Below are 18,787 nucleotides of genomic sequence, written 5' to 3' on the forward strand. Positions count from 1 at the left end.
TGGTGCTTTACTGCATTTTAAAAGTATATAGTTTAGCCTAAGAGGAAAAACCCCCTTTCTGCTCTGCATCTCCTTCATGGCAGGATGTCTGCCAAGGCCTCCTGCAAATACATTTACCATCAACAATTCAAGATGGAAAGATGGGGCCCTCATTTTTGGTTGATTTTGTCAAATTAGTGACCTTGGACCAAACAAAATGGTTTCTTGGGGAGTGATGGGAGGGATGGAAAGAAAGAAATAATTATCTGTGCAAATTGTCCTGACCATTTGGTGACCCCGGAAGGAAGCTGAAACCAAGGGCACTTGCCTGGTATGCTGGAGGGAAGGGTCAGGGATGCTTTTGGGGGGAAGCACAGGACAGACAGGGCCTCTGCTCAGCACCCCTGGGTAACTGGGCAGTGAGAGAGCTTGGGGAGTGTTGCCTGTAGATGTGAGTTATGTGTCAGAATTTAATTCTCTTTTTGTGGGGAAGCTCCACTGCAGTGATCCAGATCCTGCTGTGCAGCATCTGAGACTGCATCAGCCCCTCTTCCTGCCTTGCTGGGGGTTTCAGGAAGCCTTTCCCACTCCTGGTGACGTTTTTAGGCCTTTCTTTTGTGAGTGAGGCTCACAGTTATATAAGCACATGCATATTCATACAGGAGCCCGCATAGGACGCTTCTCCCGCGCCTGTGCGTCGCGAGGGCTCTGCCCATGGGGCTGTTTGTGAGCACTTCGTCACGGACTCCAGCTCTGGATGCTTATCTCAACCAGTTGGATCTGGAAGTAAAACTAGATTTTGGTTCAGGCCAGAAGCCTGGTGTGCCTTTGTTTCCCAGCTGGAGTATCTGAATATTTTTAGCAGTGAAATGCACGCAGTGCAGAGGCTCCATGGCTGCAGGCAGGGCTTGTCCCGTGTGTGTGGGAACCTTGTCCTCAAGACTTCCTGGTTTCTGGGGGCTGGTGGAACTGGTGCAGTGGTTAAATATGAGCATAGTGACTTTGTGTGGCCAAAAGGCTCCTGGAGGAGGGAGATCTCTGTTATCAGGAGTAATTGTTGTGGTTGATTTCATGAATAATGTCCAGTGCAAATGTCAGCAGGCTCATTAAGTTTCCTGGCTGCCTTCCAGTGCTAATGTCCAAGAGGTATATGATTGTTCTGGGCACGCACTTAGCTCTGGGAGTGATACAGCACATCTAGATGTGAAGTTGCTTGTTAACATGCATAGTCAGCTCAGCTCTCTGCTACAGTGCTGCTTGTGCTCTGTGCAGTCACAACTTTTTCATCTGCTTGATAGAGATCTTGCACCCCCTTCCTTCGGTGCTCTAAAATCACCATGCTTCTGATTTTGGGTGGGTGACTGTGGAAGGCAGTTCTTTCTTCCCCATTTAATTGTACTTTATCTGTGTAGGTCTTTGAAGCAGTTATCTCTTGGATAAATTATGAGAAGGAATCTCGCTTAGAGCACATGGCTAAGCTGATGGAGCATGTTCGCCTGCCCCTTTTGCCCAGAGATTACCTGGTACAGGTTAGTCTGCAAAGAAGTCATTAATACTTGCACTTAAGCTGCTGGTTGCTCCTTAATCAGTGGCTTGGCTGTTTCTTTGTGAGATGGGTAATTTGGTCTGTTGCTGAGTCTGTAAACAGAAGAATAAAGGCAAAAACTGAGTGGACTCTGAAATCAATGCGTGCTTCAGAAACCTTCTTGTAAATGGGACCTGTGCTCTGCCAGGCAATGCTGAGAGCAGAGCTCCTGCCCCTCTAGGGGAAACATTGATTAAAAAAAAATGATAAGTTAATATCTTGTGATTTTCCACCCCAGAAATACCAAGCTGGTGATGTTACAAGCTTGTGCAGCTTTTTTATCTCATGCACAGGTAAAACAACATAATGGAAACACATCACGTGTGGTAATTTTAGCTTAAGATGTGTGGTGTGCATACATATGGGTCTGTGTGGCTGGCAGGGGAGACACTCTCTGACTCAGTCTGACTTGGAGATTGTTCTTCATAAATTAATTCCTGGGATCTGGGCCTAGATAATGAGCTGAGAATTCCCAGAGAAGGGGTTGGCATATGGGCTCTTTGACTACTATGCTTTTATCATGTGTCTAAAAAAGTCAGTACAATTGGCATGAAATTGGTATTCCCAAGATGAGCCCATGATATTTTTTTTCCTTTTCTTTCATCTGATGAAATAACAGATATTGCCTGTCCTTAAAAATTCTGACTCAGATAAAAGAAATTACTTATTTTGTATCCAGTCCTGGTGAATTCTCTGCTGAATCCAGTGTTTGGCAGAGGGTGAAAAAAGACTCACTTCTTGTGAGTGATCTTGGAAAACAGTGAGAAGCTTGGATGTTACTGCGTGTGTTTCTTTGGAAAGAGTTGGAAATCTGTCTCCTGCATATATATTTTTTTTTAATGCTGGTACTTTGAAAGGGAAATTCCAGGTTGCATGTTCTTTCCACAAAGCTCCTTGTGACCCGTGCCAGTTTAAATGATCTTTGTTGTGTGTGCATGTTCTCAGACAGTCGAAGAAGAAGCTTTGATCAAGAATAACAACACCTGTAAAGACTTCCTTATCGAGGCCATGAAATATCATTTGCTTCCTCTGGATCAAAGGCAACTGATAAAGAATCCCAGGACAAAGCCAAGGACTCCTGTTAGCTTGCCAAAGGTAAGCTGAGCTCATCACTTTGTGTCACCTCACCCCCTGTTCCTGGTGGCATTTTCAGTCTTTTACAGGAGCTCAAGAACTTGCCGTGTTACTTTTACTAACTCAGTGATTGTGCTTTGAAGTGTTTTACTCCCTCCTCTGGCATTGCCTGTGCCCAGCAAGGAAACATAATTAAGTTGGATAAACTTAGATAAACCCTTAGGGGAAGGAATATCTTTGCTCTTGAAACATTTTGTCAGCCACAAGTGGTTTGGTGGCTCTCTGACCCATGGGGTGGCTGCAGGCAGCTGCTGGAGTGTTGGGAGGGCTGGCTGAGGTTGTTGCTGGCTGGTAAGAGTTGTGGAGCCCTGCTGAGGAGGGTCACAGTAGGTGTCTCTTTGTTTCCTGTATCCATAATCAGAAGCCAGGAAAGCAGGAAACAACAGCACCCAGCCCCATGGGCAGGAAGTCTGAAGTGAATTTCAATAGACTCAAAGCAGCAACTGAATAAATAATCCTTGTTACTCCCCATATTTATCCCACAGGCGTGTGATGCTCCAGCCACCACTTTATTAGTGGAGAAAAAAATGACCACAGGAACTTTTCCCTGTGCCCCAGAGATAAACACAGTTTGGCACAATGTCTCTCAACAGACTGCTGCTGAAGTTGTTAGTAAGCATTTGGAGATTCTAAGACATCAAAACCACAGTGTGTTATTCTTCCAAGCACAAATGATAATGAGATTGATTTGTGGCATGTGTATGAGATCTGTGCTGTTTCTGATATTTGGATACTGGACTGTCCATTGAGAAATCATGGTTTTGCAGCATGTGGCAGCGTGTGTCAGTGTCCTTCCTGCCTGCTGTTGGCTGAGATGAAGTTGGTAGAACACAGCTTTGGGGGTATCATGAAGGGCTGACATGGCCCTTATTCAAGGACTGAAGTAGTTAGGGATAAAAGGAACAGCAAACCAGTGAGTTCAGAGCTTCTCAACATCTTTTATAGCATGACCTATGAGTACAAACCCAAATCTTCTGCAGGTTTCTCCTCCCTTCTTTTGAACTGTGAAGAAAGGGAAAAAGGTGATGATCTTTCAGCAATCCTGTTACAGAGAGAGAAACTTTCATCTGGCCTGTTGGTCCCGCTGATGAGGGATTATTGTCTGCTGTGAAATCCCTTAATTCTGTAATCGTGTGAAGCCCTGCAGGTTGCTGTGGGAGACTGTTACACAACCAGTAGTCAGACTGTTAATTTAGACTCAATTTGGTTTCTAGTATCATGTTCTCATCTTCATAGATCAAGCAGGCCACTATTTCCATGCTCTTCAAATTCTTTAAGTTGCTGTCTAGCACTCTACTTTTAAAGCAACTCTGCTTGGAGTTGAGTTTGTTACACAAGTGACCTCAAGTGATGATCTTATCTCCTCAGCTACTCCCAGCTGCCTTGCAGAGGCTAAAGCCAGTTTTCCATCTACTCTTTATCTATATTTGAAGCCCCGTATCTTGTTTCTAGCTCCTTGGCCTTGTAAAAGTCAGATTGTCTTGGGTAATGTTTGTCCGGCTGATTTGCTGTGATAAGGGCAGCAAATCCTCCCTCTTGGTGGCTGTGGAAGGTTGAATGAAATGTGTGCTGAACAAAGTGCAGGTCCAGCTGCTTGTCAGTGCAGGTGTTTTGGGGGCTGGCTGCCTGTGCAGGTGTTGGTTCGCAGTGCCCAGCTGGGGCTCAGAGCAGTGGGCACCCTCGAGTGCAGAGCTGCAGGCTGCTGACATCCATGGCCGTGGGGAGTTTATCTTCTGGCAGCAGATAGGGCAGATTTGGGAAGGACCACACTGCATGCTGTCCAGGTCTTCTGGTCTTCTCACTTTCCCACCAATGTCCACCCCTTGCTGTTGCTGGGAGTGGAGTCTGGGGCTGGATGAACCCTTAGCCTGACCCAGCAGAGCGGTTCTTGTGCTCCTGAGATTGCCCTTGATCACCATCACATAGCTCTTCCCTACCTGTAAGGAATTCAGAGTTTAATTCCTGAATTTGCTTCAATACCTGTGGCAGCCAAAAGCCTTAATGAAGCTGATAAATCACATCCTTCAGCAGCCCAGACCCCCCCCCCCCCCCCGGTTCGGAACAGTTCTGGTGATTTCCCTGAGTGTCGCCTTCCCCACAGGTGGCACCACAGCTGTCACGTTTTATTTGCTAAGTGGCATTGATTATTTTTAGCACCACCGTGGAGATAATGACTAAACAGTGGGCTGCCAGTGGAAATTATGCTGGAATCTTCTTAACTTAAAAATACTTTTGCAGTGAGTCTTGTGTATGCTGTGGTGCCAAAAGGTTTTGTATTTCAAGGGGAAATTCGGCAAGTTGCCCACCTTGGACACAGTGAGGAAGGGTAAATGGGGTGGCCATATTTAGCATGCATTAAATTGGAGATAAATTTTTCCCCCTTGAAATATAGTTACCTGAAATAAATGTCCCTGCAGAGGCTTCTAGCTGGCCCGCAGCACGTTTTGGCAGCTGCTCTTGAGCAGGCTGTGGTGATGGTTCCTTTGCAGAGAGCAGCTGCCCAGGGTCATGTCTGAGGTTTTCTAGCTCTTCTCTTCCCTCTGCAGGTGATGATTGTGGTGGGTGGGCAGGCGCCCAAAGCCATTCGCAGTGTGGAGTGCTATGATTTTGAGGAGGAGCGGTGGGATCAGGTTGCTGAGCTTCCCTCGCGGAGATGCAGAGCAGGTAACGGGAACTTTTGCTGCAACCTTCTTTTCCTAATGCAGCTCTTCAACACGGGGTGGTTGTCCTTAGTCCTCCCTTTAGCCTTCCTCTATGTCCCTGGCCTCAAGCAGCTCTTTATTTTTGCCATTCCTTCCTCTTCTTTTCCCTACAGACATCTTTCTCTTCCCCTTCAGGTGGATTTTCTACTCTCTGGTGGGGTTGCTCCTGCGTGTCAGCTCTCCATAGCTGCTGTCTCCCTTCATCATCTCTCTCTCTCCTGGCTGTTTCTCCATCAGTGTTTCCCCTCCTCCTCCCCCCTTGCTGTCTTGGCAGCCCACAGGGGTCCAGTTTTTCTTGCTGGCTTCCTAGTGAAAAATCCAAAGGTGCTGAGTCAGTCCCTCTTGGTGCCGAGGAGTGGGTGATGGAGAGAAGATCTTTAAGTTGGGAGTGTTCCTCTGAAAACATCTGACAGGGTTGTGAATGTGGCTCACCATTTGGTGTTCCCTCTGGCTCATGGAATTACTCATTTAGGTGTGAGCTCCATCTGTGCCTTATGCTGCCATGTTTTTATGTGCATTTCACCTCCCATATGACACGTGTGTTTTATCATGCTTGACTTCAACACTGTTAACCTGTAGAAAACGCCAAGGCCTTGCCCGTGTTCTGCTCTTCCCAGCTGCCTTTCACAGCCTGCAGGTGAGCAGGATCTAGACAGATCCTACTCGCTTCCCAAACTGTTTGCTATAAAGACCCTCTCCTGTTCTCTCAGGTGTGGTGTTCATGGCTGGCAATGTCTATGCTGTCGGGGGCTTTAACGGGTCGCTGCGGGTGCGCACGGTGGACGTGTACGACGGCGTGAAGGACCAGTGGACATCCATAGCCAGCATGCAGGAGAGACGCAGCACTCTGGGCGCTGCTGTGCTCAATGACCTCCTGTACGCAGTGGGCGGCTTTGATGGCAGCACTGGTAGGTGACTGGGCAAAAAATAGGCAGTGCCTGACCCGAAAAAAAGTGTTTTCAGGGGCCCTGCAGAGATTGCAGAGATTGCAGAGCTTTAGAGAGGTTCCTGTGCCCTTCCTCTATGGTTCTGTAGAGAAGGAGCCAGGAATGGGGTTTGGCACGTGTTGTAACTACCCACGTGCATGTTCTGACCCGTCAGTAATTGCACAGAATCTCACCCTTGTTATTTTCTGCAGTGATACAGTTCTTTCAGCCTCATTCTTTGAATGATTATGCTGTTTTCTGGGCTAAAAAGGGATTTTTCCTTGTTTCAGTTAAATTTTTCATAGCAACATGAATAAAATACTAGCAAGGCATCTTACAGGGTGTGTGTGCCTGGGATTTATCTTGGCATAGCTGCGTGTTTAGATTCACACCTCTGCCTCTGCTGTAAAGCTTTGCCACTTGTTTAAGCCCTGAACTAACTATTGCAGCAGGGTCTGGGGGAATTTTTAAACCTTTGCATGGACATTTTATAATGCTTGAAAGGACGTGGGGCTTTTGGGCTTGGAATTTGGACTCTGCTCACTTCGGTGTCCTCAGCACATTGGAGAGGCAGCAGTCCCGGGGTGGGGGTGGTGGGGTAACAGTTTTTCCAGCCACTGAAGAAGTGGCATTGACATGCTGCTCCCAGCCTGAAAGGCAAGGGATTAGGGAGTGGGATTGCAGGAGCATGGTGGGAATTACGGGCTTGGGAGGAGGTGGAAGGCAGATGAAAGTGCAACACCAATCTTTTTTTCTTCTCTTTTTTTTTAATTAGAAAACCTGTGTATCCCCTTTTTAACTAGGTCTGGCATCAGTTGAGGCCTATAGCTATAAAACCAATGAGTGGTTTTTTGTGGCTCCCATGAACACAAGAAGAAGCAGTGTTGGAGTTGGAGTTGTGGAGGGTAAGAAAATAGCAGCCATTTCCACCAAGCAAATGTTACTGTGTCAAACAGAAGCCTGAATGGCTAAGTGCAGTAGGAGGGAATGGCAAGAACTGTTCCCTAGACCAGTTGGGAAAGATGGATTTTATATGATGTAATTGCTGCAACTTTTTCCATTCTCCTCTTTATCTTGGTGAAAAATCATGTGTAGCTTTCCAAGAGCCTCAAACCTGTATCAGACAAGCCCCTGCCTCCTGTGAGTGCAATTAGGTGTGTGCAGGTTTCTTTGAATCCAAATTCTTCCTGGGCTGCTTCTGGCTGGTGAAAGCCAGCGCTGTTGTGCAGTGGATGCTGTTGCTGCCGGCAGACACTGCGTGGACGGAATACCCATCATGGAAAATCTGCTCAGCCAGAGAAACAGGAGCAGAGCTCGTCCCACAGCCCCAAGCTGGTGGTTTGGCAGGAATACTAAAACCTGTGTTTATTGACATCAGGCACAGCACACTCTGCTGTGGTTCCGAAATGAGCAGGGGCTGACGACAGCAAAGGCTGGTGCTGCAGCAGCTCAGCAAGGTGGGAGGCCTGGGGGGATGGTGGCAGCTGCTGGCACCTCTGTGTCAGCACCAAACTTCAGGGAGCTGGAACTGAGCCGCTTGGTTTGGATTCAGGAGAATGAAATGTTTAAGTAGGAACCATTTCTTCCTTTAAAAAATCTATTCTGAAGCAAGTGAAAGGCTTTATTTGAACTTGTCCTTAGCATGGTGTAGCGCTTTCCAATTAGTGCAGTGTTGGCATGAGCCTTACTATAAATGGTATAAACAATGCTTTACAGTGATTTGGTTTGACCTGTTGAGTGGGAAATACATGGAATATGTTAATGTACACGAAGTGTGTTTATGTGAGAAGAAGAAGGGAGACAAAGTTAGAATTAATAGTGGTCATTAACTTAAATTTGCATAGTTAAGTAGCATCTCCTTCAGAATTGGCCCATGCTTGGGAAATGCTGGTCTGCTGTCAGTCATTGGAATTTGCTCAAGTGGCTTGAATGCAGGAAAGATACTAAATATGGACCTGAGAGATGCATTTCTATGGATGGATTTTCTACTGGAGACTCACTAAATTCTTTTCCTTTGCTTTGTTTGAAAGCACAGATAAGTGTTGCATATGTTGGAGTCCATGATAAAAATAATGAAGGCATGTGATGGGGACAAGATCTGATCATACAGGTGTATGAAACAAACTGCAGCCTGCAGTTAATGTACAGGGTTCATCTGAATGTGACAAAAATTGATTTGATGTCTGTGAATACTGAAAATACCTAATAATTGATGCCAGCTGGGGAAATTGATCCTGTCTTGCTTGGACTGGCACTCTTGCCTGAATCATTGACAAATACCAGGCAGGACCAACAGCACAAATAAGAGTTTGAAATGTTCATAGAGACTGGAAGATGTAGAAGAAGGCCATGAGTGGGCCTGAGGGAGAAAAAGAAGAGCCAGCCTGTTCTTGGAGCCTTGCAAACATCCAGAAACAGGAGGATGCAAAAGTCTGAGGCTGAAGATAGCTGCTGGTGGGACTCTTGCATGCAAAGAATTGCACAGCTCATTCATGGTCAGGCTCTGCTGTCATGGATTGAGAGTTGATATTATTTCTGGGTTTTGTACAAAAATTTAGGTTAGAATTTTTCTACATATTTGTTGAGCTTTATTAATAGTTGTTTATTGTAGCATCTAGGAGACCTGGACATGAACCAGAATGCCCTGTGCTAGCTGCTTTAGTAAGAAGAATCTCTTTCTCCCCAGAGAGTTTACTGCCTAAATGCAAAACAAGCTGGTAGCTGATACAGGGGGACAAGGGAAGAGTATCAGGCAGGTCTGGGAACAGAGGACACGGTAGAGCATCAGACTTGTTTCATGTGTGATGCAGTCCCATGATACCTGATTGTGTTTCTCTGGTCTCAGTAAGTGTGTGTTAATCAGCTTTCAGTGAGTTGAGGCAGGGAGGGTCAGATATCCCAGAGACCCTCACAACACTACATGGTCTGTCTCCTGTGCTGTCATCACTGGGCACGAGTGACCAGGCTGGCCTCAGCTGTGCTTACAGCATTGCTGGGTTTGGATTTGGCCCAAGTTCTTCAAAATCAGGTCTAGGTTTCTTTGCAGGTGTTTTATTATTGTAAGAGGCTGTTTCATATTTATTGCTCATGTGATGCTGTAATTAATGTGCAGTGACAGCCTTTGACAGCACACTTGAATGGGGGAAACCCTCCATCAGCAGAACACGCTTTGATATTCCCTCTTCTCCTGGCCCAACAAATAAGTTGGAAAACTCTCTGGGCCATTGACTTCTGATTAAGCTGTTGTGTTGTATCCTTGTGTTACTGACAGTTCAACAGCTTTACAAACAGTCCCTCCTGTCTGTGAGGCCACTCCAGATTGCTTCGCTAGGCTTTTCCCCAGACATCCCAGCAGGTTTAGGTGTGTCCCTAGAGCTGCCCTCATGCAGGATCCGTGCCCCCTGGGCTGATTGCAATGTGAGCTGTGTCTGTGTCTGTTCCAGGGAAGCTCTACGCCGTGGGGGGCTATGACGGAGCGTCGCGGCAGTGCCTTAGCACGGTGGAGCAGTACAACCCCGCCACCAACGAGTGGACCTACGTGGCTGACATGAGCACGCGGCGCAGCGGGGCAGGTACCGGCTCCCACGGCTGCTCGGGATGGGCACCACCTTCTCTGCTCACAGACAGGATGCAAAAGTGGGATTTGGCATTGCTGGGCTTGCAAGTGCAGCCTCTTACTTGCCCCCCTTCCTGTGAGGGGTAAAAACAAAATGGCTTGGAAGCTCTCAGCAGCTCTCCTGACTTTGACAAAATCTGCCAAATTGAGATTAATTTCTGGATTAATGAAATAATGTTCAGTATCTCTAAGTAGCCCTACTAACAGATGCATCTCACTTGTAAGCAAAGAGTTCTCTTTCCAAATCGCCAGCTGCAGACGCAGCTGGGCATGGGAAAGCCAAGCTGCACCTTCCTCTCTCCTATCACTGGGGGGTCTCAGATGAATTTTCATTTTGGATCTTACTGCAAGCATCCAGTGGGTGCTTTGCAACACAAACCACATCTGCATGTTGAGTGACGTGTAGGATAATAAAATTCATCTCAGATAGCCCCCGCTTAGCTAGCTTTTAGTTTATTTTTTGTTGGCAAGAGTTGGTGATCTGGAGGATTAGAGGAAAGAACCTGTTGTAAAAGGATTAGATTCTAGTCTTGATGGTTTCTAATTTCCTACATGATCTTGGGCCAGGTAGCAATTTGTCTTCTCTGTGACTGTTCCTCTCTGAAACAGATAAGAGCTCTTATCCATTGCATTTAAAATCATCTTCAGGTGAATGGGAATTTGTCACTGTTGGTCCTAATGCTCAGTGTGTGACTCGCCAATGTTAAATTGTGTCCTCCCCGATGTTAAATTGTGCAGTTACCCACAGGCAGCCAAGCCTGGGGGCTGCTCTTTGGGGCTGAAATGACCCTGCAGGTTAAGCTGTGGTGGGAGTTCCCTTTTGAGCTGGGCAGTTTGAGCCTGCTCTCTACACCCTGTCTTTCTTTCCTCACTCCAGTATTTTTTCTGCAGCTCCAGGTGAGGCAAATATGGACACACTGTTGGTTTGAGTTCTGTTGAAGAGGTTTGTAGTATCTGCTTGATGCTTAAACCTAGCCCAGTGCAGCCTTCCAGGGGAGCAGAATGAGTATCTCCTATTGTTGGCCGTGTGTTGCAACAGCAAGAAGTTTGTGCCTGTAGTGAGATGGATTTTAGTGAGTTGTCCTTGTTGGAAACACTCTGCTCTGAGTGCTGCTTTACAAGTGTTTCTCCATGCAGCAAGTCCTTTGTTAGGAATGCTTGTACTCCCCTGCCAAATTTCTTTGCAGTTTTCTATTCCCCACTTGAAAGCTGAGCTCCTCAGGCTCTGGTTGTCCCCCAGATGCCCCTCCAGCAGGCACTGGAGGGGACTGCCCAGAGCCACTGGGCCACCAGTGGTGCTGCAGCACAATCTGCCGTGCAGCTGCAGAAATGACACTGTGCTCGGCGCTGCCGTCCCCATGCTGACATCTAGTGGGGGTGAGGACAGGTGTGCCCAAGTCCCTGGGGCCACCCTGATCCAGACGCTGGGGCTGTGGGGATGTGCAGGTGCTGCCCAGGTTTTGTATAATCATAAAATTTTTTAGATTGGAAAAGATGTTTAAGATCATCAGGTCCAACTGTTAACCCACCACTGCCATGTTCACGGCTAAACCACATCCCCAAGTGCCACATCTGTACATTTTTGAACACTCCCAGGGTTTGCTGAACCAGCTGGAGGGTTCCCTTTACCTCCTGGCAGGGATGGCCTGTCCCTGTGTGCCCTGTCTGTCTCACTGCACGAGGAGGCAGTTTCATGTGAAAAAGCTTGAGAGTGTTTCTGACTCTTTTACTCTCTTACTTGTTTAAATTAGTTTACTAATTAAATTATTTCTTAAAAGTATAAACTTTTTATTAACAGCTGAGTACAGTCAAATGCAGAGGTGCTGCACACCCAGTCTGCTGGGCTCAGATGCAGTTAAGTGACTTTCCATTTCCCAGTGAGCTGGGAGACACCTGGCACAGCTCAGGAGCCAGGACTCACGTTTGGATGTGTTCAGCTCTTCCCAAGTTGTGGACGTTGGAGTACTTCAACCAGACCAAGGATGTGGCCCAGTAAGGTGGATATTTGTGGCCATTAGAGATTAATTATCTGTTTGCCAGAGGTAAACCATGAACCCCAATGTCATATTAAGATTTCAGCATGTCTTGGTACAGTGAGAGATGGTTGGCCAAAACCAAACCCAGCAGTAGCAAGCTAAGATAATCTGGAGAAGGGAGAGATGACAGTGGTAGGCCTGTCCCCAGATGAGGGTGTTCCTGATGGAGCTGCTGAGCCTGGGTGGTGCCTGTTCTCTGGCTCAGCAGCTGTTCCTGTCCTCTCCTTTCCCAAACAGGAAAGATCCCTGTGAGTCAAAAACCTGTTGCTATCAGGCTGGCAGGGCCCCTCTCCTCCCTGCACACTGGTTAATGCCCATGGTTGAAATGATGTGATTCAGATCTGTTTCTGTTTTACTAACATCCCACCTTGTTAATTTTAGTAGAGGCCTTTGAATCTATTAACGAAGATATGTTGCTGGAAGTTTTAACTCTCATGGATTGGTGAACATTTTAATTAATTTACTTAATAGGCAGAAGGAGCTTTAAGATCGCTGTCATTCACAGAGATTCAGCCAGGGACCTTCAAAAATGGCTGAGAAGGTAGCATTGGAGGCACCTTGTCTGTGCTAAGTGCTGCCAGGTTTTGTGGGTGGGAGTGGGAGGAGAGGAACCAAGTGGCAGCTTCAAGAGCTGGAGCTGTAAGTTGTTGAGGAGAGGAAGATCACCCAAGGGATGAAGTCATGTGGCACAATGGCAGCAGGAAAACCAAAAGTAGAAGTCCTGAAAGGGGGAATCAGGCTAAAAGCAGAGGGTCCTGGCAGATGGAAACAAGGTGGGATGGGAGGCAGGGAGCAAGTCAATCCAAAGAGATGGAATAAAGGCAGAGGACTGTCATGGGACTAGACTGCTGATCTTGGATAGCCTGACAGCTTCCTGAGAGGGGACATGTGCCAGGCATTACTGTGCAGGCTGCTGTAGTGCCATGGGATGGGTGGGTGCAGAGTTGACCACGTGCCTGGTGATCTTGATGCACAAGTGGCCCATGTTTTTGGAAGTGCCTTGGAGAGGCCAAAGCCATGCCCAGTAGGAGAACAGGGACATGCAGCCCTGTCCCTGTGCTGTGTCTGACCTGGCTGTGCTCGGCAGGTGTCGGTGTGCTCAGCGGGCTGCTCTACGCCACTGGGGGCCATGACGGGCCCTTGGTGAGGAAAAGCGTCGAAGTCTACGACCCAGGGACAAACACCTGGAAGCAAGTAGCAGACATGAACATGTGTAGAAGAAATGCAGGTAAGCACGATAAGCCTTTCTGTGGTGGTTGGCTCAGTTGTCTGTGTGTGGTTTTTAATGCAGTTCATGTGCTCATGGTGGATGTGATCAGTGTTGTAAGTGATAAAAGTGGGAGATGAGGGATCTACTTGGGAGTGAATCAGAATGTGGCAGCAGCGTGCTGTGGGGGATGAGTTATCCCATGTCTTACCATCTGTGCTCTGCTTTGAGGTGTGTGTGCAGTGAATGGTCTCCTCTACGTGGTGGGAGGTGATGATGGTTCCTGCAATTTGGCCTCGGTGGAATACTACAACCCCAGCACTGACAAGTGGACATTGTTGCCAACCAGCATGAGCACAGGGAGGAGTTACGCAGGTAAACAGGCAGGGAGGTGGGCAGCAGTGGGGTCATCCATGAACTGGAGGGCTGTGTCCCCTGAAGCTTTAATTTTACTTTTTTGGTATGTTTTATGCTGATTTCAGTAGAAGAAACTTTCACAGAAGTGGTGGACACTTCCCGCATTGCTGGCCTTTGGCTTTGCAGGATGATTGTAGCCACATGGCAACCCAGGAGATGTTCCTACCATGACTGTGTCTGTCTGTTCTTACAACAGGTGTGGCTGTGATTCATAAACCCTTGTGACACAAGGTCAAGCCAATGTGAGGAGCAGAAGTGAAGTGGATCCAGCTAGGTGGTGTTGGGAAGATGACTGACCTCTGACTTGACCCATCTCATTGCTGTTAATGTCTTAGCATGACAAGTGATACGTTGCGAGCATCATCCACTCTGCAGTGGATTGCATAGCCAAGTGAAAATCCCTCTGGGGACATGTTCCATGCTAGACACGAGGTGTTGCTTGTTATCTGTGGTGCAATCAACTGTTCTTCTCGATGGCATGTGTCCTGAGATAAACACTGTGCTTGGACTGCAGGCATGGAATTTCTTGTGTGAAACAAAACTGCTACGTTTGGGCATGTGAGTAAAAATGAACGTTTCTGGATTTCTTCGCTACTGATGCTCCATGCACATTGTTGGTTGAACTACTTACTGTGCCTGGAGGGTGGACTTTAATACTGGCAGTGGAAACTTCTGAGTTCCAACAGAGAAAAACAGCAGAAATGGACTGGAACAGGGTGGTCTGGCTCGAGTGTGACGCTGTCTCAGTCATACGTTTGTATATGCCACTGGACTGCTGTATGTATCCCTGAAATGCTTGTGGAAATAAACACCATGTGGTTTTTCTACTTGCCATGAATGCTGTGTGCTGTGCCTTCCCTGGGGCTGAAGTCTCAGCACCTGAGCCACACAAAACTTCACAGCCCCACGCAACACATGCTGCTCCCACGGGGTTTATTGCTCCTGTGAAACAGATGTTCCTTGAATAGAAAATGTTCCCAACCCACACGTTTCAGCTGTGCTGAAAGCTTCAGTTCTAGCTCTGTCCAGCATTTCAATGCCATTTCATAATAGAGCATTTAGATGTTAAAAAATACCTTATGGTGCCATTAATGTAGAGACATTCCATACAGCGAGAGCCCTCTGTCACCCAAGCAGGGATTAATGAGCCAAGTAAAATAAATACCTGCAGTGTTTTAATGCTTCCAGAACATGGAGATTAACTAATCACTGTCACTGTAATTGCTATTTTATTCTTGCCCTTACTGGAAGCATTCCTCTGTTAGTATAAAGAACGTACAAGATTATTCAAAATACACAAATCTAGATACAGATGTAAGGGACCTGTCTTGCTTATGTACCAAATCCTTAAAGTTTTCTGTTTAAGAAGACTTTTGACTTTGAAATACCTTTTTGTATCTCCCTATGAGCTCTGACATGCTTCTGCATACAGGGGTGAGCTCCCAGAAGCTCCCCAGCCAAAGGGAGCTAGTGAAGAAAAATATTTTCTCTACTCTTTTTCTTGTTTGATTTTTTTGTTGTTGTTGTTATCTCCTTGTAGATCAGCTGAGGCTTTTCGTTGTGGGCAGCTGTCCAGTGTTGTTATGCTGGTTTCTGTCTCCACAGAGCTGCTCTGTGTGACTTTTGACAGTAGAAAAGAAAAACACTTAAAAATTTATTTCAGAGGGATCTAAGCTACAGCATCTTGTGCTGCTTTTGTAGAGGAGTGGGTACTTCTATAAATATGTAATCTTTGCTGTTTGAGTTGACACAGTCCTTGTAAGATGGGTGCCTGTTCACTGTGGGGGAAACAGCCCCTGCCTGTGTTGTGTCACTGCCCTGTAGAGGGGCTGGCCTTCATGGGCAATGTGAGGTAGCTCCCACTCTTCTTTCGATGTTCTTGCTTTTACAAAACAGGGCAAACTGTCTACAGAAAAGGCATTATTACTCTTTATGTCTACCCTTCCACTGTATGTGACCTCAGAGGTCTTGAAAATAGTAATTAACAAAAAATTAGTCTTTTCCATAATACCCCTTAAACTTTTTGCTTTGGGTTTTACAATCTGCTGTGAAATGTGCCAAAATAATAGTGTGACATGCTGCTCTCCTCTGAGGTGTTGCTTACTGTAAAAGCCATTGAGGCTGGTAGGAACGTACCCTGGTAGGAATGTATCCCAGTAGGAATGTCTCCCAGCAGGAGTGTTTCCCTGACTGCAGCTGCCTTTGGATCAGGATCCTGAGATGCACCTTTATGGTGGCATAAGGAAGGTGATGTGGCCTCAGTTGGGACAAATTCACTGGCCCAAAAGCTGCTTCCCATGCAGCCTGCGAATAAAGGATAAAATGGGGCAGACAAAGCATTTTGGTCCGAGGTAGCATCTCGTGTTAGGCTGAGGTGCCTGGACAAGGCTGGACAAGCATTTGGGCACATGTGGCTCTTGTTAGGTTTGGTATAGACATAAAGCTAAATAAACTACTATATGAGCTACTGTACAGCCCAACTACAGCTCAATGGCTGGGGACAGTCCCCAGCCAACATTCTCACACCTCTGGCTTCACTGGAGAAAAGGCAAATATTATCCAGAGACTATGAGTTTATGTGGGCTGGAGATAAAAATTGGTAGGTACTACTAGAGAGGTGCTAGGTTGCAATTTACTGTGTTTGTCAGATGTGAAAAATGAGTGTACCTGGAGGTGGGATAATTTTATCCCCTGCTATCCATCTATTCATAAACCTTCCTTGCTTGTAAGGAAAACAGGTTTTGGTGGTTTTCTGCTCTTGTAAAATGGCATTTCTGCCCAGTGCTGGCCCAGACCTGTGGCTTGCTGGACAGGACTAGGACTCATAGCCCTTGCCAGGGATGCTGTTCCCAGCTGCAGCCAGTTCTCCTCGATGGCAAATGACACCTTTGTTTCTTCCCTTCCTTCCCAAACGTTGCAGTGTTATGCAAGTCAAGTGACCTCGTTTCCAGCTATGCAATAATAACAACCGTAACATGTGATGAACCAGCTGTACCCCCACCCCCAAATGCTCTTGGAATTTGTCTTTGGTGTGTGGTTTCGTGTTTGTATTGTTCATTCTGAGCACCTGAGCCAGATCCTTTACAGATTGCCTTTTTCTAGGACTGAAAACGTAGCATTAGCACTAACAACTTTTACTGTAAATATTTTTATAAGACAATTTAAAATAATTTTTGGATTGCTTTTTATGGTCTTCAATGACATTTCTGTTAAATTCTGGATCTAATTCGTGCACTCCAGTGCAGTTTTCGCTGGCTGTGGTGTAGGTATGACTCTGTATGTTCTCTGCACAAGAAATGCCAAGTTGTAATAAGGATTTGGGATAGCTCTTGTTTTGGTTTTAATGTTAGAAGGACAGCATTGGGCTCCACATTATGAGATAAATTTGAACTCATTACCTCAGTCACCACTAGGCTCTTAGATTATTGGTTATTTTACAATTTCAATACCCTCATTTAATTTTCTTGTGCCATGAGTTTGGTTCCTGGGCAGTTTGGGGAACAAGCTGTCACTTGGTGGTTCTGTTTCTTGGCTCCTGCATGAGCTTATTGAAGACAGAGGTACAGTCTGGGCACAAACCCGCAGGTCACCAAAATCAGACAAATTATTGCAGGAGTTTCAGTAAAAGCTTTACAGACCGAGCCCAGGCTTCTTCCTCACGTTGGTCCTTTGTGAGTATGAACACTTTCCTCAGCTCCTTCTGTTGTCATCTCTTTTAGGGGTTACCCTGTGCTTGACCCCCTGGGGGACTCTGGCCACGTGTTTCCCAAAGGGGGCTTTGCTCTTGCACACCCCAGGATGTGCCCCAACCCCAATAGCATCACATGTGCTGCCCACCCTGCTGGGCTGGCAATGCAGGGTAGATTTGCCTCAAGCAATCTGTTGTTTAAACATGTTTGAATAAAGTCCATCTTTTCCACTGGTGCCTAATAGATAAATTGGGGGTGATTAAAATCAATTTTCAGTTCATTCAGTTTATCCAAACAATGTCTTTTTATGGATGTGTACAACAAGTAATTACCATAAATACACTTGGCAGCGTTTGCATGTCACCGCCATGAAAGCTCAATACTGTTCTCTTGTTTGTATTGTTTGGAGACCAAAATCCTTAATATCCAGCAAGGTGTGATACCTGTTCATCAAGCTAATGTGATGATTCAACAGATAAATGCTGTTCATCATGCTAATTGTGATGGTTCAACAGATGAATGCAGCTCGGTCTTAACCTTTGGGATTCATTATTAATATATTATCAAAGCAGTTGCCCCCTTCGCCCATATCATGCCCAAAAATCACTTTCATGTGAGCATAATTTGTTGCTCAAAGCTGCAGTGTTTGGGAGTGTGCAAGACATTATGGTCTGAATATGGGCTCATTCACTTTTTTTCATCTGCCCTTATCTTTGTTTATGGGTTTATAAATTATTTTCCTTTACAGTGACAATAAATAAATATTGATAATTTTAATTTGTATATTTTATGTATAAAAGGCCCTTAAGAGTAATGAATGATTGTGAAATAATTTACCTGGTTGTGAAATTGTTTTGGTTTTTTAAACCAGACTTTGTTGGTTCAGTAGCTGACAGTATACTGTAACAAGTTGGCTGATTGTTTAAGCTCATTTTTTAAATTAAAGATTTTTTTGCATGAGTGTGGAGGACAAAGGACTTTGCAAAGAAATTCTCTTGACAGCTGTCTTGTCCAGTGCAACGAACGTCTCAAGATACATTCTTCACTGATGTATTTATATTATGAAAGAAAATCACACTGTAGTTCCCCATCATTTAATTTGAATAAAAACTGGAGTAATTAAACTTTTCTGGGTCTGTTTTGACTTCATTGGTTTCTGACAATGAGGAACAATCTCATCACTCCACATGGCTTTATTTGTCCCCTCTTTAATTACAGCAGGTACCGACCCTGGGGGTTACTCTGCCCCTTGGTGTGGGGTAGTGGCACTCGCATGTGATGATACTGAGATGTTGCCCTGATGCCAAGCTCTGATGCTGTCCCAGACTCTGTTCTGCTCCTTTTCCAAGGGAAGTTAAAAGCATTTCTCTTGGGGGTGGGAAAGCCCTTGGTTGAGGGCATTGTTGGCAGAAGACAGAACCTTTTAATGAATGCAGTTGGGAAGAGAGAAAACATGAAAAATGAGAGTTTACCACCTAAGGCTCAATATTTCTTAA

General features: G+C 45.9%; 1 protein-coding gene across 2 annotated transcripts in view; it reads left to right on the forward strand.

Moving 5' to 3' along the window:
• Window positions 1–18,415, forward strand: part of KLHL3 (kelch like family member 3) — a 51,072-nt gene extending 32,657 nt beyond the window's left edge. Inside the window, exons 7-15 of one of the 2 annotated variants that reach the window (XM_039559530.1) lie at window positions 1,392–1,508; window positions 2,510–2,659; window positions 5,245–5,362; window positions 6,111–6,308; window positions 7,130–7,231; window positions 9,770–9,898; window positions 13,066–13,206; window positions 13,417–13,560; window positions 13,799–18,415. In XM_039559530.1, coding sequence (XP_039415464.1) covers window positions 1,392–1,508; window positions 2,510–2,659; window positions 5,245–5,362; window positions 6,111–6,308; window positions 7,130–7,231; window positions 9,770–9,898; window positions 13,066–13,206; window positions 13,417–13,560; window positions 13,799–13,827 — 1,128 coding nt within the window. In that variant the 3' untranslated portion in view covers window positions 13,828–18,415. The remainder of the gene's footprint in view (window positions 1–1,391; window positions 1,509–2,509; window positions 2,660–5,244; window positions 5,363–6,110; window positions 6,309–7,129; window positions 7,232–9,769; window positions 9,899–13,065; window positions 13,207–13,416; window positions 13,561–13,798) is intronic. The other variant, XM_039559531.1, reaches the window with a different exon arrangement.
• The last annotated feature ends 372 nt before the right edge of the window (window positions 18,416–18,787 follow it).

This window comes from Corvus cornix, chromosome 13, assembly GCF_000738735.6.
Source record: "Corvus cornix cornix isolate S_Up_H32 chromosome 13, ASM73873v5, whole genome shotgun sequence".
Taxonomy (NCBI): Eukaryota; Metazoa; Chordata; class Aves; order Passeriformes; family Corvidae; genus Corvus; species Corvus cornix.